We start from the raw sequence: 25,725 nt of genomic DNA on the forward strand, positions 1-25,725 counted from the left end.
ACAGCCTGCTGCAGTTTCTTAAGTTCCCCCACTAAGATTCCTGTAAACATCTCAGCAGTTAGCGGAGTGGCCAAAGATAAAGCAGTTGCCTCTTATCATTTTCATTTTTTAAAAAACATTTTATTAAGGCATTTATGATTTTATAACAATACACAATACAAATACAAATGTACATATAGTTCAGTGTGTAACACATCCCTCCATCTCCCATTGTTCTCGCCTACTCGAAACACAAAATAGCCTAACTCCCCCCTAGCCCCTAAAACGCCCCCCCCCCCCCCCCCCCCCTCATTGAATCTGCTGACTGTTTAGTTTTCTCCGAAGAAGTCGATAAATGGCTGCCACCTGCGGACGAACCCTCACGTTGATCCTCTCAGGGCAAACTTAATTTTCTCAAGTCTGAGAAACCCAGCAATGTCACTAACCCAAACCCCTGATTTTGGGGGCCCGAGTCCCTCCACGCTAATAAGATCAGACTCCGGACTACCAAAGAGGCAAAGGCCAAAACGTCAGCCTCTCTTGCCCCCTGGACCCCCGGATCATCCGACACTCCGAAAATCGCCACCTCTGGACTCGGCGCCACCCTTATTTTTGTACCGTAGACATGACATCCGCAAATCCCTGCCAATATCCCCTAAGCTTCGGCATGCCCAAAACATATGGACATGGTTTGCTGGCCCTTCCGCACACCTCACACACTTGTTCTCTATCCCAAAAAACTTACTCATCTGGGCCACCATCATGTGTGCCCGGTGAACAACCTTGAATTGTATCAGGCTGAGCCTGGCACATGATGAGGATGTGTTGACTCTGCTCAGATCATCCTCCCACAGACCAGCCTCCACCTCCCCTCCCAGCTCATCTTTCCATTTACTTTTTAGCTCACCTATCGGAGTTCCCTCTCACTCCATGAATCCTTTGTAGATATCCAAAACCTTCCCTCCCTCACCCCCGTTTTAGCAACTACCTTGCTCTGTATCCCCTGAGGTGGTAGAAGCGGAAAGGTCGCAACCTGCCTTCGCGCAAAATCCCTCATCTGCAGATATCGAAACCCATTCCCCCCCGGCAATTCAAACTCCGCCTCCAAATCCTCTATACAGGGAAAGCTCCCATCAATAAATAGATCCCCCAGCCTCTCAAACTCTGCTCTCTGCCACCTCCGAAACCCCCATTTAGCCTCCCCGGAACAAACTGGTGATTACCACAAATTGGAGCCCACACCAACACTCCCTCCTATATGCTTCCGCCATTGCCCCCAGACTCTCAGGGCCGCCACTACCACTGGGCTTGTGGAGTACCAAGATGCCCTTACATGAAGCCGCCTCCACTCGCTCCCACTCCCACACCGACCCGAACCCCCCCCCACACGGACCCGACTCTTCCCCCCCCACACACACGGACCCAACACCCTCCCCCCCACCGCCCCCCCACACACACACGGACCCGACTATGCCACCCCCCGCACCGACCACCACTATTCACTTCCTGATCATGGCTATATTTGCCACCCAGTAGTAATTACTAAAGTCCGGCAGCGCCAGCCCACCCATCCCCCCGGTTTTGCTCCAGCAGCACTTTCTTTACTTGCGGGGTTTTACCCGTCCACGCAAAACCGGAGATCATCCTATTCACCCGCTTAAAAAAGACCTTTGGTATGAAAATAGGGAGGCTTTGGAAAACAAACAGAAACCTCAGGGGGACCTTCATTTTCACGGTCTGTATCCTCCCCGCCAGTAACAACGGGAGCATGTCCCACCTCCGAAAGACCTCCTTCGTTCATTCAACTAGCCGGGTCAAATTTAATTTATGTAACTTCTCCCATCTCCGTGCCACCTGAATTCCCAAATAACGGAGTCTCCCTCCCACCACTTTAGATGGCAGCTCCCCCAGTCCCCTCTCCTGCCTCCTCGCCTGGATCACAAAAACCTCACTTTTACCCATATTCAATTTGTACCCGCGAACTGACCAATTCCCCTAAAATCCGTATAATCTCCCCCACCCACTTAACGGGTCAGAAATGTACAGGAGTAGGTCATTTGCATATAGCAAGACCCCGTGTTCCACCCACCCGGACTAGCCGCTTCCAGTCCTGTGATGCTCTCAGCGCCATCGCCAATGGTTCTATGGCCAAGGCAAACAACAGTGGGGAGAGGGGACATTCTTGCCTTGTCCCTCAGTGCAATTTAAAGTAGTCCAAACTCAGCTGACTCATCCGCACTCGCCATCGGTACCTGGTATAGCAACTGAACGTAGTCAATAAAGCCCTGCCGAAACCCAAGCCATCCCAGGACCTCCCACAAATAATTCCATTCCACCCGGTCGAAGGCCTTTTCCGCGTCCATAGCAACCACTACCTCCTCTCTCTCTCCCCCCCACCCTCCCCCCAATCTTTCTTCACCTGTGGAACGCAGTCCTCTATCCTCGAAGCCAAATGTTTGGCCAGCAATTTGGCATCGACATTCAGTAGGGAGATTGGTCTGTATGATCCACATTGCTCTAGGTCCTTCTCCCCCTTGAGGATCAATGATATCATAGAACATAGAACATAGAACAGTACAGCACAGAACAGGCCCTTCGGCCCTCAATGTTGTGCCGAGCCATGATCACCCTACTCAAACCCACGTATCCACCCTATACCCGTAACCCAACAACTCCCCCCTTAACCTTACTATTAGAACACTACGGGCAATTTATCATGGCCAATCCACCTAACCCGCACATCTTTGGACTGTGGGAGGAAACCGGAGCACCCGGAGGAAACCCACGCACACAGGGGGAGGACGTGCAGACTCCACACAGACAGTGACCCAGCCGGGAATCGAACCTGGGACCCTGGAGCTGTGAAGCATTTATGCTAACCACCATGCTACCCTGCTGCCCCTGATCAAAGACAGATTGTTGGGGGAAGGACACCCCGCTCCCTTGCCTCATTAAATGCCCCCACCAGCAGTGGGCCAAGCATCTCAGAGAACATCTTGTCGAATTCCACAGGGTAGCCATCCGGTCCCGGGGCCTTGCCCGACTGCATGGCTTCCAATCCCTCTACTACTTTGACAATCCTGATCGGGGCTCCCAACCCCTCCACTAACCCTTCCTCCACCTTCAGAAACTCCGACCCTTCCCAAAACTGATTCATCTCCTCCATCCCAGCCGGGGGTTCCGACTCATGCAGCCGACTGCAAAACTCCTTAAAACACCCCATTCACCCCTGCTGGGTCCAAGACGGTGTTCCCCCCTCTGTCCTTCACTCTTCCTATCTCCCTGGCCGCCTCCCTCTTTCTTAGCTGGTATGCTAGCATCCTACTGGCCTTCTCACCATACTCATATACCACCCCCCTCACCTTCCTCAACTGCCCCACCGCCTTCCCTCTGCAGACCAAACTCCATCTGCAACTTCTGCTGCTCCTTCAACAACCTTGACTCTGGGGCTTCAGAATACCTTCTATCCACTTGGAGTATTTCCCTCACCAGCCTATCCATCTCTACCCACTCCACCTTCTCCCTATGAGCCCGTATTGAAATTAGCTCCCCTCTAATCACTGCCTTCAGCGCTTCCCATACCGTTGCTGCCAAAACTTCCCCCGTATCATTTAACTCCAAATAATTCTGGATGGCCTCCCTCACCCGCCCGCGCACCCCCTCATCTGCTAACAGTCCTACATCCAATCTCCATTGCGGGCGCTGCCCCCACTCCTTGCTCACCCGTAGATCCACCCAGTGTGGGGCATGATCCAACACAACAATTGTCGAATACCTGGTATCCACCACTCCCGCCAGTAAAGCCCTGCTTAAAATGACAAATTCAATCTGGAAATACAATTTATGCACCTGGGAAAAAAAAAAGAAAACTCCTTCGCTCTTGGCCGTCCGAATCTCCACAGGTCTACCCCCCTCCCATCTGTTCCATAAACCCCTTTAGCTCTTTCGCCACGGCAGGCTTGAACTCGACTGATCCAACCTCGGATCAATGACCATATTGAAGTCCACACCATGATCAGCTTATGAGAGTCCAGGTCCGGGATCTTCCCTAACACCCGCCTCAAACTCCGCGTCATCCCAATATAGGGCGGAAATATTCACTAATACGACCGGCATCCCCTCCAGCTTCCCACTGAGTCCACCACTACATTCCCTACCTCAAATGACACCCGCTTATTGATCAGGATTGCAACCCCCTAGTTTTAGAGTCTAGCCCCGAGTGAAATACCTGCCCAACCCACCCCTTCCTCAGTCTAGTCTGATCCACTACCCTCAGGTGTGTCTCCCCGCCCCCACCCCCCTCGCTGATCAAGTACTACCTTTCTTCAGACAGCATCCAGCTCGCGTCCCGCGCCTCCTCAGGCCCACCCTCGGGCGCCCACCATCCTCGACCACCAAATTGTCTCCAACGTCAGTTCATCTCCTGTCAGCAGAACAATTCCCCCCTCCCACCCCTCTCCCCCCACTAACAATCCCAACCCCCCATATCAAATAGTCACCTGCTCAGCTCCAACTGCGCTTCCGTGAGCTAGCCCGCCCAGCTCGCCTGGTAACCCAGCCCATGGTGCCAAGCATCCCACCCCCTATTGTTCTCCCTCCCCCCTTTCGAACATACATATGCAAAACATCATAATCCCCAACAAACACAAAGCAGAAAATACCACCCACCAAGAACAAAATTAACCCGCACACAGAACTGAGCAACTGCCCAAAATATTGGTACAAAAACACTACATACACAGCTCAAAAAGGAAATAAATTTAGCAGCACAGGCACAGAATTACCCACCCCCAAGTTCAATGTCCTCAATCACCTGCCAGTCTCCTGTCCTTGACAAAGTTTATCACCTCATCCACCCATCCGAAATAAAGTTCTTGGTCCTCGTAAGTGACCCACAAATGAGCTTGGTAGAGCATGCCAAACTTCACCCCCTTCTTGAAGAGGGCCGATTTAACCTTGTTGAAGCTCTTTTGGCCAGTTCCGCACCCAAGTCCTGGTAAATGCTCAGCTCGTTGTTTTCCCATTTGCAGCTCCTCGTCTGCCTGGCCCACCTCAAGATCTGTTCCTTATCCAGGAACTGGTGTATTCGCACCACCATCACCCTCTGCGGCTTCCTCGCAAATGCTCTATGCGCCCTGTCCACTTCTAGGGTTCGAGCAAACGCACCTTCGCCAAGCAGCTTCTCAAACATACGTGCCACGTATGCCACTGCGTCGGATCCCTCGATGCCCTCTGGGAGGCCAACAATCCTCAAATTCTGCCTGCGCTACCTGTTCTCCAAATCCTCCACATTCTCTTGCAGCCTTTTCTGATGGTTCCCTCATCAGATCCATCTCCATTGCCTTCGCGGTTAGATGGTCTTCGTTCTCAGCATCTTCTCTTCCACCTTCTGGATCGCCAGTCCCTGGGCTTCCAACCTTTGCTCCACCCGATAAATCCCTGTCTTAATCGGATCCAGGTACTCCTGTCTTTGTTTGGTGAAACTCTCCTGGAGGAAGTTCACCAACTGCTCAGTTGACCATTGGGCTGGCAATCCCAGCTCCCGAACCTCCGCCATGTTTTCCTGTGTTGCAGACTCCACTCTCTTCTTTGCCCAACAATCTCGTCTTTGCAGACCATGTCTGGCCCACGACTCCATAAACTGGTGGGGAATTCCTCTTCTCTGCCTCACCAGTCTCCAATTTTACCGGTCAAATCCCCCATAAATCGGGCGAAAAAGTCCATCACGAGCGGGAGCTTCCAAATAAGCGACCCCTCACTCCATGGCCGCCACCGGACGTGCCTCTGTCATTTTCTGAGTAGATGTAGCTTTCGAAGTTCCTGAGTCAGAGGACAAATCTTTACTTTTCTGCTGCCTGGTTATGAACTTAGTGGCCATTCCTTTTATGTGGGACTCTTATCCCATCAAACTAACCAAGTTCCTCCCCAAATCGCCCCCAGAAATTGGGAGAAAAGAGCCAAAATCAAGATACTCCGGTGGGAGCCACGTCATGCGCAACTGCTCTCTACATGCCACCACCGGAAGTCACAAAGTACTTCTTCAGGTACAATGGTTGCATTCATACAAAATGTCCCTTTTAAGCACACAAGATGATTGTGGTCAAATACACACTCCACTCTGAACCCAGGTTAGTATCTCTGACTTTCTCCTCAGAATTACCCAGATGATTGTCACATGAGTTTCCAAACTTCACTCCCAAAAACATGCCTTAAAATCTTCTCTCAAGGGCAGCACGGTGGCCTAGTGGTTAGCACAACCGCCTCACGGCGCTGAGGTCCCAGGTTCGATCCCGGCTCTGGGTCACTGTCCGTGTGGAGTTTGCACGTTCTCCCAGTGTCTGCGTGGGTTTCGCCCCCACAACCCAAAAATGTGCAGAGTAGGTGAATTGGCCACGCTAAATTGCCCCTTAATTGGAAAAAATAATTGGCTAATCTAAATTTATAAAAAAAAAAAAATCTTCTCTCATAATAATAATGCTTTCCCTAAACAGTATGCTTTCCAAAATCCAGACCAGGTTTTCCAAATGACCTTTTAAACAAAGCTTCTGCTTCACATTTAACAACAAATCCAGTTCAGGATTTTATACCAACTGCTTCAGGAATTCTTTGTCTTGATTGCTGCACAAATTGCTCACAATTGTCTGAACCCTTGATTCCCAGACTGTATTAAAGTGGCACCAGATGTTTCATTTACCTCTGAAGTATGTTGTCCCCATCCACACTGTAAATCTAATTACTGAAATTGTCTCTTTAAATCAGAACACTTTGTTTCATCTTCCTTGAATTCTTCTGAAAAATACCTTGGTCTCTGTTTTCTTAACTTCAGGTGCCTTAAATGTTCTTTCTGTCCCACTTTCATGCTTATCTGGATTGTATATTGTTCTTTTGAAGATTACAACTTTGTAGCTCCCTTGTCCTGTCCAGCTTTTCCTGGCAGAGTTGAGAATTGTTCACTCCCCTGTATCCCGTCTCCAACTGCCCATAAATTCTGCTAAAACTAAAACTTAAAAGCTTCTCTCCCTTACAAGGTCCCAGTTGCTGAGCAACATCCACATGCTAAGGTCTTTTCTTTATTATTTATGCCATAGCGCTCTCTAAGCACAATAGAAACACAGTCGAAAAGGACAGCACGATGGCACAGTGGTTATAATTGCTGCCTATGGTGCTGAGGACCCAGGTTTGAAACCCAGCCCTGGGTCACTGTCTGTGTGGAGTTTGCACATTCTCCGCGTGTCTGCGTGGGTTTCACCCCCACAACCCAAAGATGTGCAAGTTAGGTGGATTGGCCACACTAAATTGGCCCTTAATTGGAAAAAATAATTGGGTACTCTAAATTTTTTTTTTTTTAAAGGAAACAGTTGGAAATTAACCAACCCGCACACATACCTTTGTTCAGCATGAAGCTAACTATAGGTTTTTCTCTTCCACAGAAACATTAAATTAAACACAGTTCAAACTATATCTTATTTCTAATGTTTACCAATACAAATATAAATAACCAACTTTTGTTTTCCTAACAACCTGGGTCATTTTACAAAGTAAATGTAGAATGAAAACAGAGATCATACACAGTAAGTAAAGGGGTTTGCTGGGATTTTTACCTCCAATGTTGTAACCTCCGTGAAGTCTTTGTTGTTTACTGGCAACGTTTTTTGGAATGTGTGCTGATCCTCTGCATCGAGCATTGCAAGTAGCTCTGAACATTGTTGGTCCAAAACTAAGAAAGCAAATATAAATGAAATATAAATGAAATATTTCAAACAAATAGATCTGTTTCGTTAAAGGGTGACAATAAACATTTTAAAACACCAAAAGGATGCCAGAAAATCAACTTCCAACGTTTCTAAATCTGGTTACATTGGTAGTCTTTTAAACAAGATTTAACAACTTATAAAACATTTAGACTACAAACCGAACATTTTAATGCAAGCGCAGATTAAGGGCAGAGTTCTCAGTTTCTGAGACTAAGTGTTGATGCCAATGCAGAATCCGTGGACTTTCACCACAACAGAAATACCGGCGCTGTACCTGGACCGATTCCGCTACCGCTGAGGAGCGAGCACCAGTGCCGCATGGAACACAATCGATTCCAATAAAAAACAACGCGGGATTTGCCGGGTCCGTGATTGACACTTGGAAGGTGTGGTGAATGTAATATGGTAATTCACACTATGTCTTTGTAAACGCAGTAGCGTTAGCTGACCACTAGGGGGAGTAGCTCTGGGACTGCTCAGGAGATTGTACAGGGCTCCACCCTTGGCTCCGCCCATGACTCCTCCCCCTAGTGCTGCTGTATAAATACCCTTGTCCAGAGTCAGCCTGCAGTTCACCAAGAGTTCATCAACGGGTAACAGGCTGGCTCTGTAGTAAGTCGATTAAAGCCTATATTCATATCGGAAACACGTGTCTGGTGAATTGATGGTTCCATCAATTTAATCGCTTAAGAACAGCAAGATCGATTATGGAATCTGCCCTCAAGCCTGGACGCCTGGAACTCGACCCGCAGGATGCAGAGGCTAAAGAAATCTTCTCCCACTGGCTGCGGTGCTTCAAGGCCTACCTGGCAGAAGCGAGCACAGCCGAAACGACAGAGAAACAGAAGTTGAGTCTACTGCACGCGAGGGTGAGCCACAGAATCTCTACACAACTAAACTCGGCCAGTTCATATACTGCGGCGCTAGCAGTACTCGATAAGATATATGCGAGGCCCATTAACGAAGTTTACGCACGCCATGTCTTCACGACTCGCCACCAGCGGCCTACAGAATCACTCGCCGAATTTCTAAGGGAACTCAATAATTTGTCCAATGACTGTAATTATCAAGCGGTCACCGCGGCTGAACACCGAGAACTTGCTGTACGCGATGTTTTTGTAGCGGGCCTCAGGTCTAATTATGTGCGTCAACGATTGCTGGAAAAGGGGCCCATAACTTAGAAACGACTGTGGAAGCTGCTACCACGATGGAGGTCTCCTTCCGAAGCCTTAACTCGTTCCCCGCGGACCCCGCGACCCAATCATGGGTCCCCGACCAGCGACTCCCCCAGGCCTGTGCTACGCGGCCGCCCAGCCACCATGCTGCCCCAGCCAGCCACTATGCTGCTCCAGCTTGCCATTTCTTTGGCCAGAACCAGCACCTGCGACAGCACTGCCCGGCCCGCAACGCGACCGTCAGTGACTCGCTAAAAGGGCCCCAGCTTCCAACTCCCCAGCGGCACAAAGTAATCGCTCCCCTCACCCGCAGGCCCGCGGGGCCTGAAACACTGCAGCCTATGCCCCTCCAGCCACGTGCGATCCATGGGGGCCGCCATCTTGGCAAACCTCCACCACGCGGCCGGCCACGTGCGACTCATGGGGGCCGCCATCTTGGACGCCACCTTCCTCGCCGCCCGCCACGTGCGATCCACGGGCCCGACCTGCATATCCGCGCTCGGACAACTCATCGGAAGAATACGACTATGAACTCAGAGGGCGGTCATCACGGGGCCGCTCCAGCACAGCTGATCGAGCCGCCAACTACCCACAACTCAGCGCAGTCACTCTGGACCAATCACGCCCAAAGCATCTGCGAAATTCGATGCCAGAGGTTCAAATCAACGGGTAAAGAACGCCATGCCTCTTCGACTCCGGGAGCACTGAGAGCTTCATACATCCAGACCTGTTAAGATGCTGTTCGCTCCCCGTTTTCCCCGTGTAGCAAACTATCTCGCTCGCTTCAGGCTCCCATTCGGTCCAGATCCAGGGGCACACCGCCGCGACACTCACAATCCGAGGCACTAGCTACTCAAAATTCAAACTCTACGTTTTGCCCGAACTCTGCGCGCCACTCTTATTAGGCCTAGACTTCCAATGTAACCTCAAGAGCCTCACCCTCTAAGGGCAGCACGGTGGCCTAGTGGTTAGCACAACCGCCTCACGGGGCTGAGGTCCCAAGTTCGATCCCGGCTCTGGGTCACTGTCCGTGTGGAGTTTGCACATTCTCCCCGTGTCTGCGTGGGTTTAGCCCCCACACCCAAAAATGTGCAGGTTAGGTGGACTGGCCACGCTAAATTGCCCCTTAATTGGAAAAAAATAATTGGGTAATCTAAATTTAAAAAAGAAAAAGAGCCTCACCCTCAGCGGGACCCTGCTCCTCTCTTCGCCAATCTCACAAAGGACTGTAAACCCGTAGCCACTCATAGCAGGCGGTATAGCCTGCAGGATAGGGTATTTATCAGAGCAGAGGTCCGAAGGCTTCTCAGTGAGGGGGTTATAGAGGCCAGCAATAGTCCCTGGAGAGCTCAGGTGGTGGTCGCTAAGACCGGGGAAAAATTCAGCATGGTTGTCGACTATAGTCAGACCATAAATAGATTTACGCTCCTCGACGCGTATCCCCTCCCCAGGATTGCAGACATGGTAAACCAGATCGCCCAGTACCGGCTCTTTGCCATGGTGGATCTGAAGTCTGCATACCACCAGCTCCCAATCCGCCCGGAGGACCGCCACTACACGGCATTCGAGGCCGATGGCCGCCTCTTCCATTTCCTCCGGGTCCCTTTCGGCATCACTAATGGGGTCTCGGTGTTCCAACGAGCAATGGACCGAATGGTGGACCAGTACGGGCTGCGGGCCACGTTTCCGTACTTGGACAATGTCACCATCTGCGGCTATGACCAGCAGGACCACGAGGCCAACCTCCACCGTTTTCTCCAGACGGCACAGAAACTGAATCTCACGTATAACAAGGAGAACTGCGTTTTCCGCACAACCAGACTAGCCATCCTCGGCTATGTCGTGGAAAACAGAGTCCTGGGCCCAGACCCGGACCGCATGTGAGTCTGTACTCCCCCTCCCCCATTGCCCCAAGGCCCTCAAACGGTGCTTGGGTTTCTTTTCCTACTACGCCCAGTGGGTCCCTCAATATGCGGACAAAGCCCGCCCACTCTTTGGGACCACGCAATTTCCCCTGTCAGCCGAGGCACGCCAGGCCTTTGACGACATCAAGGAGGACATCGCCAAAGCGGTCATGCGGGCGGTGGATGAATCCACTCCATTCCAGGTTGAGAGCGACGCCTCCGAGGTAGCTCTTGCAGCCACTTTAAATCAGGCAGGGAGACCAGTCGCATTTTTCTCCCGTACCCTCTCCGCTTCAGAACTCCGACACTCCTCAGTCGAGAAAGAAGCACAAGCCATTGTGGAGGCTATCTGTTACTGGAGGCACTACCTCGCAGGTGGGAGGTTCACCCTCATCACCGACCAAAGATCGGTTGCCTTCACGTTCGACAACTCGCAAAGGGGCAAAATAAAAAACGACAAAATTCTGAGGTGGAGGATCGAACTCTCCACCTACAAATACGACATTAAGTATCGACCCGGGAAGCTCAACGAGCCTCCGGATGCCCTATCCCGCGTGACATGCGCCAGCGCGCAGATTGACCGATTGAACGTCATCCACAATGACCTCTGCCACCCGGGGGTCACCCGGCTCGCACACTACATCAGGGCCCGAAACCTGCCTTTCTCCAACGAGGAGGTAAAAGCGGTCACCAGGGACTGCACGATCTGTGCGGAGTGCAAACCGCATTTCTATAGACCAGACAGGGCCCACCTGGTCAAGGCTTCTAGGCCCTTTGAACGCCTCGCGATTGATTTCAAAGGGCCACTCCCCTCAACTAACAAGAAAGTTTACTTTTTAAACGTCGTAGACGAGTTCTCCCGTTTTCCATTTGCTATCCCGTGCCCCGACATGTCCTCCCATACAGTCATTAGGGCCCTGCATAGCATCTTCACCCGGTTTGGTTTCCCCAGCTACGTACACAGCGACCGGGGTTCGCCCTTCATGAGCGACGAGCTGCGTCAGTACCGGCTCGACAAGGGCATTGCCTCGAGCAGGACTACCAGCTACAACCCCAGGGGGAACGGGCAGGTGGAGAGGGAGAATGCAACGGTCTGGAAGACCGTCCTACTGACCCTCCGGTCTAGAAAGCTCCAAGTTTCCCAGTGGCAGGAAGTCCTCCCAGACGCGCTCCACGCTATTAGGTCCCTTTTGTGCACAGCGACCAATCAGACCCCTCACGAGAGGCTCTTCATTTTTTCCAGGGGCACTACCACGGGGGTCTCACTTCCGGCATGGCTGAGGACACCGGGCCCCGTACTTCTGAGGAAACACGTCAGGGCACACAAAACCGACCCCCTTGTTGAAAAGGTGCGCCTGCTCCAACCCCCAGTACGCATTCGTCGAGCTCCCTGACGGCCGTCAGGACACTGTATCCCTCCGGGATCTGGCACCCGCCGGATCCAGCGCCCCCTCTACCCCCACAGAAAGACCTCTCACCCTACACCCCATGCTGCCACCCCCTCGCGCTCCCAAGCCCGCGAGCTCGCTCCATCAGTTCCGCGCACCTGCACCAGCCAGCCCCCAGCGCCCCCAGTCGAACCAGGAGAGTATGAAGCTCGGATACAACCCTCCCTGGAGTCCGCCATCGTACCCCAGCACACAACACCCATCCAGTCACCGCAAGAGGCTGCAACCCCGGTGCTCCGCAGATCACAACGGACAATTCGACCACCGGACAGACTGACGTTGTAGACCACCACCCCTGCCGGACTTGATTTTTTTGCAGGGGGTGAATGTAATATGATAATTCACACTATGTCTTTGTAAGCGCAGTAGCGTTATCCGACCACTAGGGGAGTAGCTCTGGGAATGCTCAGGAGATTGTACAGGGCTCCACCCTTGGCTCCGCCCACGACTCCTCCCCCTAGTGCTGCTGTATAAATACCCTTGTCCAGAGTCAGCCTGCAGTTCACCGAGAGTTCATCAACGGGTAACAGGCTGGCTCTGTAGTAAGTCGATTAAAACCTATATTCATATCGGAAACACGTGTCTGGTGAATTGATGGTTCCATCAGAAGGCTGACAAGCTACCGCCGCACATTATAATCCCCACGCATACTCTTCCCAGCCAACAAGATGGGACTGGTTACGCTGGTGCGTGCCCATACAGCTGATGGGTTGGCTGGGGCCAGAGGGCACCCGGGGGGCACCTATACGACCTGTGGCACTAGATTCACAGTGGACTAAAAGACTGAAAGTGTTGTGCGCAGCTGTATGGCTGCCTTGCCGGCTGCGGCAATGGTGTTCCCTGCCCATCTTCCCCGGCCCGACAGCCCACCCCCAGCCAGCACCCCCCCCCCCCCCCCCCCCCGGCAGAAGCACCGGGCCAGCGGCACAACTGTCAGCAAACCATGGTGATGTTGGACACCTTCCGTATGCCCTCGATTTTTAGAAGCACAAGTGAACCACGCCATCAGGAACCCGGCCATCGGAGGCAGAGAATGGCGGAGGCCCCGGAGAATACTGGGTTGGGCTTGCTAATGATATGCAAATGGTGACTACTGCACGGGCATTCCAGAACACATTGACGCCGCTGTCAAGATGCTGGAGCATTGCGATTTGGCAACAAATCAGCACCTGCCGCAATGTCGGTGTCGGAACTGATTCTCCGCCCAATCGCCTTTCCCGATTTTGCCATCGGCTAACGGAGAATCCCGCCCGTTGTGTTTTGATTTTCCAAGGGGTTACTCCCAGTAGGTTGACTGACCAGAAAGCTGACTTTTAATTACAAAGCTGCTGGTATCCGACTTGTTCAAGTAAAAGTAGAAAAGTGAGAACTTGGTATTCTAATTGCCAAATCCAGGTGGGATAAAATGCCATTAGTTCACAATGGAGGGTAAAATTACATCAGGACAAAACAAATCAAAAATTACATCAGGGTATTTTTCAGTCAAAATTCGGTTAAGGAATTAAGCGATTAAGGACGCAGTATGTTGCTGATGCAATTTAGTGTGTGTCAGTGCAAGAGTGCTTTGTGAGGCCATCATATCAAAGCACCAAACAAAAGCCATGGACTGGATTCTCCGCCGGCGGGATGCTCCGTTTCGCCAGCAGCCCAGGGGTTTCCTGATGGCGTGGGGCTGCCCCACAATGGGCAACACCATTGACGGCCGGATAATGGAGCATCCCACAGGAGGGGGGTGAAGCAGAAAAGTGGCACGGCGGGGCAGAGAAACCAGCCCCTCAAGTGCACAATGAAGGATGGAAAATTGGACAAGTGGTCTCAGGCTACGATTGCAAGGTTTTCAGTTAGTTACAGAATAGTTCTTTTGGGAGAGGGTAGAAGCTGATGGAATTTAAATTCAATTAATAGAAAATGTCAGCTTAGTGTTGAGGTCACAATCAAATCAGCCATCTTCTTGCTGAACAGTGGAGTGGGCTTGCGGGGTCGAAAGGCCTACTCCTGATCCTAATTCTTGTGTTCATGTGTAGTGGCACTGAGGGTCCTAGGCTACAAACAGGAGGGGTGATAAATGGGTTTGGTTATGATGCCATGTAATCAAACAGCGCGCCAAAACTCAACAATGTCACCACATGGAATTCAATCCAGATAAGTGTGAGGTGATGCACTTGGGCAAGACAAACAAGGCAATGGAATACATGATAAACGGCAGGACCCTGTGAAGCACAGAGGACCGAGTGACCTTGGTGTGCATATACAACACCGGTCCCTTAAGGTAGCAGAGCAGGCGGATACAGTGGTTAAGAAAGCATAAGGTATACTTGTCTTTATTAGCCGAGGCATAGAGTTTGAGCAGAGAGGTTATGCTGGAACTGTGTAAAATGTTGGTTAGGCTGCAGCTAGAGTATTGTGTGCAGTTCTAGAATCCACACTGCGATCCCAAGGCATACAAGGCTATGGGCCAAGTGCTGAAAAATGGGAATTAGGTGGTTGTTTTTGACTGGCATAGGCACGATGGGCCAAAGGGCCTTTTTTTGTGCTGTAGGACTCTATGAATAATTGTCATTTAGGCAATTAGCCAGAGGTCATTGTCCATAAACGAGTCTCAGGGCAGTATGGTGGCACAGTGGTAGCACTGCAGTCTCACGGCGTCGAGGTCCAAGGTTCAATTCCGGCTCTGGGTCACTGTCCGTGTGGAGTTTGCACATTCTCCCCGTGTTTGCATGGGTTTCACCCCCACAACCCAAAGATGTGCAAGTTAGGTGGATTGAACATACTAAATTGCCCCTTAATTAGAGAAAAAAATGAATTGGGTACTCTAAATTTATAAAAAAATAAAATAAAATAAAAATAAATGAGTCTCTATCTTGAAATATGTAGAATGTAGGAACATATACATGGATATAAGAATTTTTTTTAAAAATCAATACTACAGAACACAGAATATGGTAAATCTTTTTTTTTATATTAAAATAAATTTAGAGTACCGTTTTTTCCAATTAAGGGGCAATTTTAGCGTGGCCAATCCACCTGCCCTGCACATATTTGGTTTGTGGGGGCGAAACCCACGCAAACATGGGGAGAATGTGTAAACTCCACACAGACAGTGACCCAGAGCTGGGATCGAGAAGATGGCAATTCTGATCCTTAGTCTGCTAGGTGAATCTATCCACCTGGAAGACTTGTTGCAATTGAGCTCAAGGCCTGGTTTGGGGAGTGAAAAACTGGCAAGGCAACTCACTCCGAATTACTTTCCAATGTGTGTCTGTGAGTATCTGATGAGAACGCAAGCAAGAATCTGGCTGTGACTGTAACATCAATGGTCTGCCAAGACTCACCATCAAGATCAAAAATGAACAATGATCATTTGAATGGGATAGAAAATACAGTGGTCCTCGGTGATTCACCATTGGATCAGCATTGGACCATCTAAACTACAAGGTATAGAGGTCAATCAATTGTTCACTGATCTCAGCTAAATGGTGATAGGGTTTTTACAAATTGGCCTCAATGCAAAAACGTTAATTTGAACAACTTGCTCGAAGCCTAGTGGTTTGAATATTGGTGGGGACAAGAACAGGCTTTGCTGTAATACATCCTTCAAACAGTCTGTCAGCATTCAACGTCAAGATACTCACAAGAATAATTACCAATGTATTCTAGGTTAGTTACTCCATCAGATCTTTAACATTGCTTTCATCTCTGGGATTTGCATCGGAATCTAGCCCAGACTGATGTGATGAAGATTTCCTTCATCATGTCACAGTACAACAACGCACTAAACTCACCAGCATTTTCTGATTTGAGATCCCGAATCTCAGCATCTCTTGCCACCAAAGCTTTTGCAAGTTCAGCATTTTCAATACACATCCTGTGAAGAAAAGGAAAACTGAAGGCTGCATTGTTCGTATGCAAACACTTAAGGAAATCTAATTTCAAATCAAGTGCCTTCAACAGTCAAGAATTATTACTGGCACCAAAATTTAAAAATACTTAGTCCAACTAAAATTGAATGAGTGACATTATATTACAGTATCCACAATCATGACCTCCAACCAATTAAGTGTTGATTGATCCTCAAGCAGTACAGGAAAAGAGGGACGTACAGAACTAAAGAAGACAACTGCAGCCAATTTGAGGACACTCGAAACTCGAGACTAATCTTTGTCATAAGATATTAAAAGCAGCAGGTAGAAAACTCAATGAAAGTCTCCTGGTAGCTATCTGGAATAAAGTCTGAAATTCAGAGCCTAGTAAAGTCCACAAAAGTATAAACCTTTGGCATTCCCGAAAGCCCCAGAAGGAAACAACTTATTCCTTGATCTGGAAAGTTTGCAGCTCTCTCTTTGCCTTGGACGAAAAAAAAGGACCTGGCAGAGCACGCAATCCACTCAACATTAACCCAATTGCCTGTACACTTGTAGCATCAAGAGTTGTGTGGGTAACTTCCAGAAAAGGCTGACAATGCCCTGAGCAAAGGTCAAGAAAGCCTCCAGTGATATCATTTCTCTATTTTCTCAGATGTGTCCCCAAAACTCCACTGGAAATTGAAGGCCTTTAACATTATTAAACTGTACCTTCGAAATCAGAGTGTTCAGTTGAGTGTTCAGTATAAACTCTGCATCATCCTGGACTGAAAATTATCCAGCTTTGTCCTTCCTAAATTGAAAATACATGCCTCAAAAGTTCCAAGAACACTCACTCAAGTGCTAGGTCGGCTCACAACAGAGGAAAAGAATGGGCATCCCAAAGGTTCTCCCCCTACCACACTTGGAACAAGTGCTCCAGTCCAAACAGAACAGAATAACAATGGATACCAAGAGATTATAGCGGGAAAAATTATGCCAAGAAATTAAGTGGGAAAGAGGTCTCACAAAATTAAAATCGGAATGGTTCGAAGTGATTGGGATTAGCAATTAACAAAAGACAAAGAAAAGTCCATTTGCCCAAGTCATAGTCCATCCTCCCGTGAAGACAGGGACTCAACACAAAAGCTACCAATCACCATGATCACACAGAGATCATTACACACTTGACATATCAACACATAAGATTGATTTTACATCACAATCATATGCACGCTGTTACTTTGTGGGGAAAGACAATGGGCGTAATTCCCCGTTCCTGAGGCTAAGTGCTGGTGCCAATGGAGAACCCCCCACCGATTCGAGTACCGATGAGGGGCTAGCATCGGCGCTGCGTGGGACACTCGCGGATCACACGGAAAACAGCCGGAGAATCGCTGGGTCTGAGCCATGCATGCGTAGGGCTGACGTGTTGCACTGGTCGTGCCAGAAAACATAGTGCTGGCCGTGCTGGAACCCTAACCCTCCCCCCCCCCCCCCCCCAACCACCGTTCTCCCCAGTCATAGAAGAAGCCCCCCGACTAGTGACACGGATCCTGGACTGATGTGGTGGCACTGGACACTGTCTGCAGTCGGCACGCCAGGCGCCCGACCACTGGGACCACACGTGGCCCGTGCTGTCAGGAATTCGGCACATTGGGGAAAGAGGATCGTGGGTGGGCCAGCTGATGACGTGTGCGTCCCAATGGTGCTGATTTGGAGGGGGCGGAGCATCGCGAACCGGCATAAACTCTGCCGGCCCCGATTCTGACGTCGGAGGCCATTCTCCGCCCGATCGCCGACCCTGATTTCGGCGTCAGCCACGGAGAATCTCGTCCAATGTACAGTAAATATATGCAAGGCTATCAGATAGCACAAGCCAAGTGAAATTTGCAACAGAGGCTTTCTAACTGCGGCAGATGTCCCGATGAATCAGAATTTACCCTAGTATTTAACTAAGTCAATGAGGTGAAAATTGCGTAAGGCTTAAGCGATTCTATCCCCATTACCCTACACCCAATATGGAATTCACTCTACAAGGCACCAACAAGAACCTCCATAGGAGTAAGAAACCAAATGGGGAAAGATAGGGAAGAAACAACACAGAAAACATGAGGAGATTGAGTGAATGGAATTACGGAGAGGTCATGGCAATCAAAATTTCAGTCAATCAAGTTGTCTTGGACATGCCTCTCTCCTCTCTCTCCCCTCTCCTCACCCACCACCCATAATGGGAAATTAAAATCAGCTGGCTTGATTACAGAATCTTTATTATGTTCCTGCAAGAGACATTTTATCATATCAAAACAACGAGTTATCATGACTAATTGTTGCATAAATAAGTCTACTAACCGATCATATCTTGCAATCCAGAACTGTTCCAAATTCTTACATTTATCCTGTTTCAAGTCATTTTCCCACTGTAATACATTCACTTCCTGTAAAAAGAGCAACAAACTATCATTACACACTCCATTGTTATTTGCCAGTGTAATCCAACGGTACATTGCACAAAGGTTTCTGAAACTTCTGCATTCTCTTTCAATAATCATGAGGCCAAAAGCTATGGACAAGTACAAGATCTGTACTATCTTACTTTAATAATTAGAGGCACACAAGCATTGATAGACATTGGGCAAAGATTAGGAAAATTAAATGTACAAACTGAATGTAGGGAAAAGCGAGGTATTACCTGTGAATGAGCTGGGACAGTGGGCTAATTTAGGGGGGGATGTCATTTACAGTAGCGAGGCATAGGTTTAGGTATTTGGGGATTCAGGTAGCGAGGGAATGGATGGAGCTCCATAAGTGGAACTTAACAAAGGCGGTGGACCTTTCTTGATTTCCTAGCGAAGGGGTAGAGAGTGGTCGGTCTCGGCAGCAACCTTGGGGGGGGGGGGGGGGGGGGGGGGTTTGGGGATGGTTGGGGGGTCTGTTTTTGCGGCGGTGGGTTTGTTATTGCGGCGGTGGGTTTGTTATGTTATTTTCTTCTTTCTTGTATTGCTATTTGTTATTATTTATTTTGGGGGGGGGAAGAGTTCTTTTCTTGTTTTGGTGTGGAAACACGCCTTGTTTGTTTTAAATTGCGGGGAGAAAATTTGTTATTGTTATTAAAAAACTTGAATAAAAATTATTTAAAAAAAAAAACAAAGGTGGTGGAGGAGGCCAGGGAGGATCTTAAGAGGTGGGATACACGGCACTTAATGTTGGCAGGGAGGGTCCAAGTGGTGAAAATGAACATTCTGCTGAGGTTCTTGTTTCTCTTTCAAGCTCTCCCGATCTTTATACAGTACCAAAGACCTTTTTTGGAAGGGGACATGATCATTTCTGACTTTGTATGGGCGGGGAAGGTGCCGAGGGTGAGGATGGTCCTGTTACAGGGGCAGAGGCAGCAGGGGTGGGATGACATTGCCGAACTTGCTTCATTATTATTGGGCGCCGAATGTGGACAAGTTGCGGCGGTGGTGGGAAGGAGAAGAGGTAGAGTGGGTTAGGATGGAGGAGGAATCTTGTATGGGGTCTAGTTTGAGGGCTGTGGTGACGGCAGTGTGGCCAATGGCTCTGAGTAGGTATTCAAAGCCCGATGGTGCAGTCTATGGTGAAGATATGGAATCAGTCAAGGAGGCATTTTAGGGTGGAAGGGATATCGGTGCTAACGCCGCTGTGCGAGAATCATGGGTTTGAGCCAGGTGGGATGGATAGTATATACAGGTGGTGGAGGGAAGTGGGGCTGGTCAAGGTGAGGGATCTGTATTTGGAGGAAGGGTTTGCCAATCTGGAGGAACTAAGGGAGAGGGTAGAGCTGCCGAGGGGGGAGTGAATTCAGGTATCTGCAGGTTAGGGACTTTGCGCGAAAGGTCTGGGGGGTTCCCTAGGTTGCCATGATACACCCTGCTGGAGCGACTGCTGCTTCCGGATGTTGAAGGGCGGGGAAAGAATTGGGGGTATATAAAAATGACAGGGAGAGCAAGGAGGCGAGCGGGTGGTGAGGATCAAGGAGAAATGCAAAGCGGAGTTAGGAGGGGAAATCAATGGGGGAGTATGGAGTGAAGCACTGCGTAGGGTAAACGGGACCTCCTCTTGTGGCGCACAGGGTGCATATGACTCGGGCGAGAATGAGTGGATTCTTTCAGGGGGTAGCAGATGAGTGTGAGAGGTGTGGGCAGGGGCCAGCGAATTACGCGCATATGTTTTGGGGTTGTGAAAAATTGGGAAGATTCTGAGCGGGAATGTTCGCAGTCTTAGCCAGGATAGTGGAGGAGGAGGTGGACCCGGACCCTTTGGTGGTGATAGTTGGGGTTTCAGTGAAGACGGAGCTAATGGAGAAGAGAAAGGCCGATGTCCTGGCCTTCGCCTCTCTGATTGCACGCCGGCGAATTTTGCTTGTTTGGCAGTCGGCATCACAAACCGGTTGGACGACCTGTACGACTTCATGCAGTTAGAGAAGATAAAGTACGAGTTAAGGGGCTCTTCAAGGGGGTTTGAGGAAAGGTGGGGGATGTTTGTGACCATGTTTGAGGAGCTGTTCGTCGCGCGGGGGGGGGGGGGGGGGGGGGGGGGGGGGGGGGGTGGTGAAAAGGGGAAAGTCTGTGCAGACTGTATAGTTGATTGCTGGGAAGTATGTTTCCCAGGGCGTTTATTTGCTGTAACCTATTTTGATACATGAAAAAAATGAAAATCGCTTATTGTCACGAGTAGGCTTCAATGAAGTTACTGTGAAAAGCCCCCAGTCGCCACATTCCGGCGCCTGTCCGGGGAGGCTGGTACGGGAATCGAACCGTGCTGCTGGCCTGCTTGAAAAGCCAGCGATTTAGCCCAGTGAGCTAAACTAGCCCCTATGTTAGTAATAAACATACTAGTAATAAAATAAAATAAAATTTTAAAAAGAAAATAAAATGTAGATTTCATAGCCAAATGACAATGAAAGTTCTTCTGGCGAAGATCAGCTACTGTTATGTAAGGAATTAAATCTTGGATTTGTAGGACTCGTGTCAATCCACTGAATTTACTCAAGGTATTTTATAGTATGATTATATAATTGACTTCTGGTGCATGGGTTTCAATCAATTGACTGTACCCAACAATATAACTTACTAACCTCTGTTTTGTTCTAGTAACAGTGCAGACTCATTTTTCATGAGTGTTTGATTTGGCTTGGAGACTACCGAATCATGGATTTGATTGGCCTGCAGGATCATAGAATGATACAGCACAGAAAGCAGGCATTCAGCCATCACACCGATTTTTTGCAACATCTAACATTTAGTCCCACTCCCCTATTCCAACCCAGAACTCTGCAAACCTTTCTCATTCGAGAATTTACTCATTCCTTTTTTGAATTTAAAATCGGTTTCCAATGCAATACATTCCAAATCACGACTCTCTGTATAAAGCTGTTTTCATCATACTGCCTCTGGTTCCTTGCCAATCACCTAAATCTGTTACCCCTGCCTACCAGCTCCTTTGGCACTCAAATAATATCTGCGTACTTAAAAAGCTTCTCCATTTTTATAGCTTCCCCGCATTTATGTGTTTGATCAAAACCATTCATATTTTGGATACCTCTGTCAAATCTCCCCTAATCTTTTTATGCTCTAAGGAAGAAAACCCTGACTCTGGTCTCTCCATGTAAAGACTTTATCCTCTGCACCCACCCTTAATGTTTGACATCCATCCTAACATATTATGCTCATAATAGTCAAAAACACTCCAGAGGAGTCTAACAAGCATTTTTTCTTAGGCTCAACATAACTTCCTTGCTTTTATGTTCTTTGCATATATCAACACAATGACATATGAAATAGAAGCAGGGGCGCACCAGACAACCCCTCAGTTCCACCAATCTAAAATCAGGGCTGACCACCTCATTTCCATCCTCTCCCTTGTTTGCCTTAGTGCCTGAAAATCTTATTGATCCCAGGCATTTAATACTCAACAATTGAGCACCTAAAGCTCTCTGTGGTAGATAATTCCAAAGATTGAAAATGCTGAAAAAAATGTGTCCTCATTGCAGTCCTCAGACCCCTTATCCTGATACAGTGACCTCTAGATCTAGACTATCCAGCCAGGAGAAACAGCTTCTCAGCCCCTATTCCACCAATGCAGGAATATGTTTCAATTAAATCACCTCTCATTCTTCTGAACTTCGAGGAAGACAGGCCGGATCTACTAAATCTGTCCTGATATCATAGCAGCAAATTCAATTAATAAATGGAAAACAAATCTTAGTGACCATACTGTTACGACCATGAAACTATCACTGATAGTCGACTATCACCCATCTGGTTCACTAATTTCCATCCTTTAGGGAAGATAATCGACCGTCTTGACCTGGTCTAGTTTACATAAGACTCCAGACCCATAGCAATGTAGTTCACTCCTAACTGTCCTGAAAGTGCTTCATGTGTGGTCTCATTAAAGCCCTATCTATTTGTACCAAGACTCTTATACTTCAATATTCAATATTTATGAAATGCCAATTAATTTTGTCATGGATTATTACCTCTCAATTTTCCCACACCACTGAGGTTAGGCTGACTCTCCTACAGTTGCCAGGTTTATCCTATATCCCTTTCTGATTGATTGATTGATTGATATTGATATTTATTGTCACATGTACCAAAGTATAGTGAAAAGTATTTTTCTGCAGCCTAGGCAACGTACACAGTACATACATAGTAGACAAAAGAATAATCGACAGAGTACATTGTCAGAGTACATTGACAAATGGTACATTTGATTTGATTTATTGTCACATGTATTAGTATACAGTGAAAAGTATTGTTTCTTGCATGCTGGACAAACAATGCATACCGTACATAGGGAAGGAAGGAGAGTCTGCAGAATATAATATTATAGTTATAGCAAGGTGTAGAGAAAAGATCAACTTAATACAAGGTAGGTCCATTCTAAAGTCTGGTAGCAATAGGGAAGAAGCTGTTCTCGAGTCGGTTGGTACGTGACCTCCAACTTTTGTATATTTTTCCTGACGGAAGAAGGTGGAAGAGAGTATGTCCGGGGTGCGTGGGCTCCTTAATTATGCTGGCTGCCTTTCTGAGGCAGTGGGAATTATAGATAGAGTCAATGGATGGGAGGCTGGTTTGCGTGATGGACTGGGCAGAGCAAGCTCCATACCAAGCTGTGATACAACCAGAAAGAATGCTTTCTATGGTGCATCTGTAGAAATTGGTGAGGGTCGTAGCTGACATGCCAAATTTCTTAGTCTTCTGAGAAAGTAGAGTCGTTGGTGGGCTTTCTTAACTATAGTGTCGGTATGGGGGGACCAGGACAGGCTGCTGGTGATCTGCACACCTAAAAACTTGAAGCTCTTGACCCTTTCTACTTCATTCCCATTGATGTACACAGGGGCATGTTCTCCACTATGCTTCCTGAAGTCGATGACAATCTCCTTTGTTTTGTTGACATTGAGGGAGAGATTATTGTCGTCGCAACAGTTCACCAGATTCGCCATCTCATTCCTGTACTCTGTCTCATCATTGTTTGAAATTCTACCCACTTGGTGGTGTCATCAGCAAATTTGAAAATCGAGTTGGAGGGGAATTTGGCCGCACTGTCATAGGTGTATAAGGAGTATAGTAGGTGGCTGAGGACACAGTCTTGTGGGGCACCAGTGTTGAGGATGATCGTGGAGGAGGTGTTGTTGCCTATCTTTCTTTACTGATTGTGGCCTGTGGGTTAGAAAGTTCAAGATCCAGTCGCAGAGGGAGGAGCTGAGGCCAAGGCCACGGAGTTTGGAGATGAGTATCGTAGGAATAATGGTGTTGAAGGGTGAGCTGTAGTCGATAAATTGGAGTCTGACATAGGTGTCGTTATCTATGTGTTCCAGGGTAGAGTGCAGGGCCATGGAGATGGCGTCTGCTGTGGACCTGTTGCAGTGGTAGGCGAACTGTAGTGGATCAAGGCAAGGCGGGAGGCTGGAGTTGATTCGTGCCGTGACTAACCTTTCGAAGCACTTCATGATGATGGATGTCAGAGCCACCAGACGATAGTCATTAAGGCACCCTGCGTGACTTTGTTTTGGTACAGGGATGATGGTCGTCTTCTTGAAGCAGATAGGGACTTCAGATTATTGTTAAAAAAGGCTGAAGATGTCTGCGAATATCCCCACCAGCTGATCCGCGCAAGACTGGAGTGCTTGTCCGGGTACCCCATCTGGGCGAGTGGCTTTCTGTGGATTGACCTTCGAGAAGGCTGCTCTGATGTCTGCAGTGTGATCTCAGATACAAGTTCATCCGCGGCTTCTGGGGTGGAGGGCTTGCTCTCGCTGACCTCTTGCTCAAAGCGTGCATAGAATGCATTGAGCTCATCAGGGAGGGGTGCGTTGGAGCCAATGATTTTATGCCTTCATCTTGTAACCCGTTATGTCTTGCAGACCTTGTCATAGGCGGCGGGGTTCTGTGTGGCTAGCCTGGGACTCGAGCTTGGTCCAGTATTGTCTTTTGGCACCTTTGATGGATTTCTTTACATCATATCTGGCTTTCTTGTTGAGGTCAGGGTCGCCTGACTTGAATGCCTCTGACCTAGACTTCAGCAAGAAGTGGATATCGCTGTTCATCCAGGGTTTCCGGTTGGGAAACACACAGATTTGCTTCTTTTTTTTAAAATAATTTTTATTCAAGTTTTTTAATAACAATAACAAATTTTCTCCCCGCAATTTAACACAAGGCGTGTTTCCACACCAAAACAAGAAAAGAACTCTCCCCCGCAAAATAAATAATAACAAATAGCAATGCAAGAAAGAAAATAACATAACATAAAGTCACCGCCGCAAAAACAAACCCCCCAACCATCCCCAAACCCACCCACCCTGCCCCCCTCCCCAAACCAACCCCCCCCTGCCCCCCCTCCCCCCCCCCCCAAAACCAACCCCCCCCCCCCCCCCCCCCCCCCCCCCGCCGGTTGCTGCCGAGACCGACCACTGTCTACCCCTTCGCCAGGAAATCGAGAAAGGGCTGCCACCGCCGAAAGAACCCCTGTACCGATCCCCTCAGGGCAAATTTCATCCTCTCCAACTTGATGAAGCCAGCCATGTCGTTGACCCAGATCTCCGAACTCAGGGGCCGCGTATCCCTCCACTGTAACAGAATCCTGCGCCGGGCTACTAGAGACGCAAAGGCCAGAATGCCAGCCTCTCTCGCCTCCTGCGCTCCCGGCTCCGAAGCTACCCCAAGGATCGTGAGCCCCCAGCCCGGCTTGACCCTAGAGCCGACCACTTCCGACAAAGTCCCCGCCATCCCCTTCCAAAACCTCTCCAAGGCCGGACATGCCCAAAACATATGGGTGTGGTATGCCGGGCCACAAGAACACCTCCCACACCTGTCTTCCCCTCCGAAAAACCAGCTCATCCTTGCCCCCGTCATGTGAGCCCTGTGCAACACCTTCAGCTGAATTAGGCTGAGCCGTGCGCAAGAGGAGGAAGAATTCACCCTCTCCAGGGCGTCTGACCACATCCCATCCTCAATCTCTTCCCCTAGCTCTTCCACCCATTTCGCTTTGAGCTCATCTACTGAGGCCTCCTCCTCCTCCTGCATCAGGTGGTAGATAGCCGAGATCTTCCCTTCCCCGACCCACGTCCCCGAAAGCACCCTGTCCTGCACCCCCCCTGG

At 48.9% G+C, this 25,725-nt stretch overlaps 1 protein-coding gene across 4 annotated transcripts in view; it reads right to left on the minus strand.

Annotated features, from left to right (window-relative positions):
- Positions 1-25,725, minus strand: part of ccdc125 (coiled-coil domain containing 125) — an 83,610-nt gene that overhangs the window by 12,504 nt on the left and 45,381 nt on the right. For all 4 annotated transcript variants that reach the window (XM_038805403.1, XM_038805404.1, XM_038805402.1 and 1 more), the window contains exons 6-8: positions 18,452-18,537; positions 16,043-16,125; positions 7,581-7,696 (exon numbers count right to left, since the gene is read on the minus strand). In XM_038805403.1, the coding sequence (XP_038661331.1) occupies positions 7,581-7,696; positions 16,043-16,125; positions 18,452-18,537 (285 nt within the window). The remainder of the gene's footprint in view (positions 1-7,580; positions 7,697-16,042; positions 16,126-18,451; positions 18,538-25,725) is intronic.

The sequence above is a fragment of the Scyliorhinus canicula genome, chromosome 8 (assembly GCF_902713615.1).
Source record: "Scyliorhinus canicula chromosome 8, sScyCan1.1, whole genome shotgun sequence".
NCBI classification, from domain to species: domain Eukaryota; kingdom Metazoa; phylum Chordata; class Chondrichthyes; order Carcharhiniformes; family Scyliorhinidae; genus Scyliorhinus; species Scyliorhinus canicula.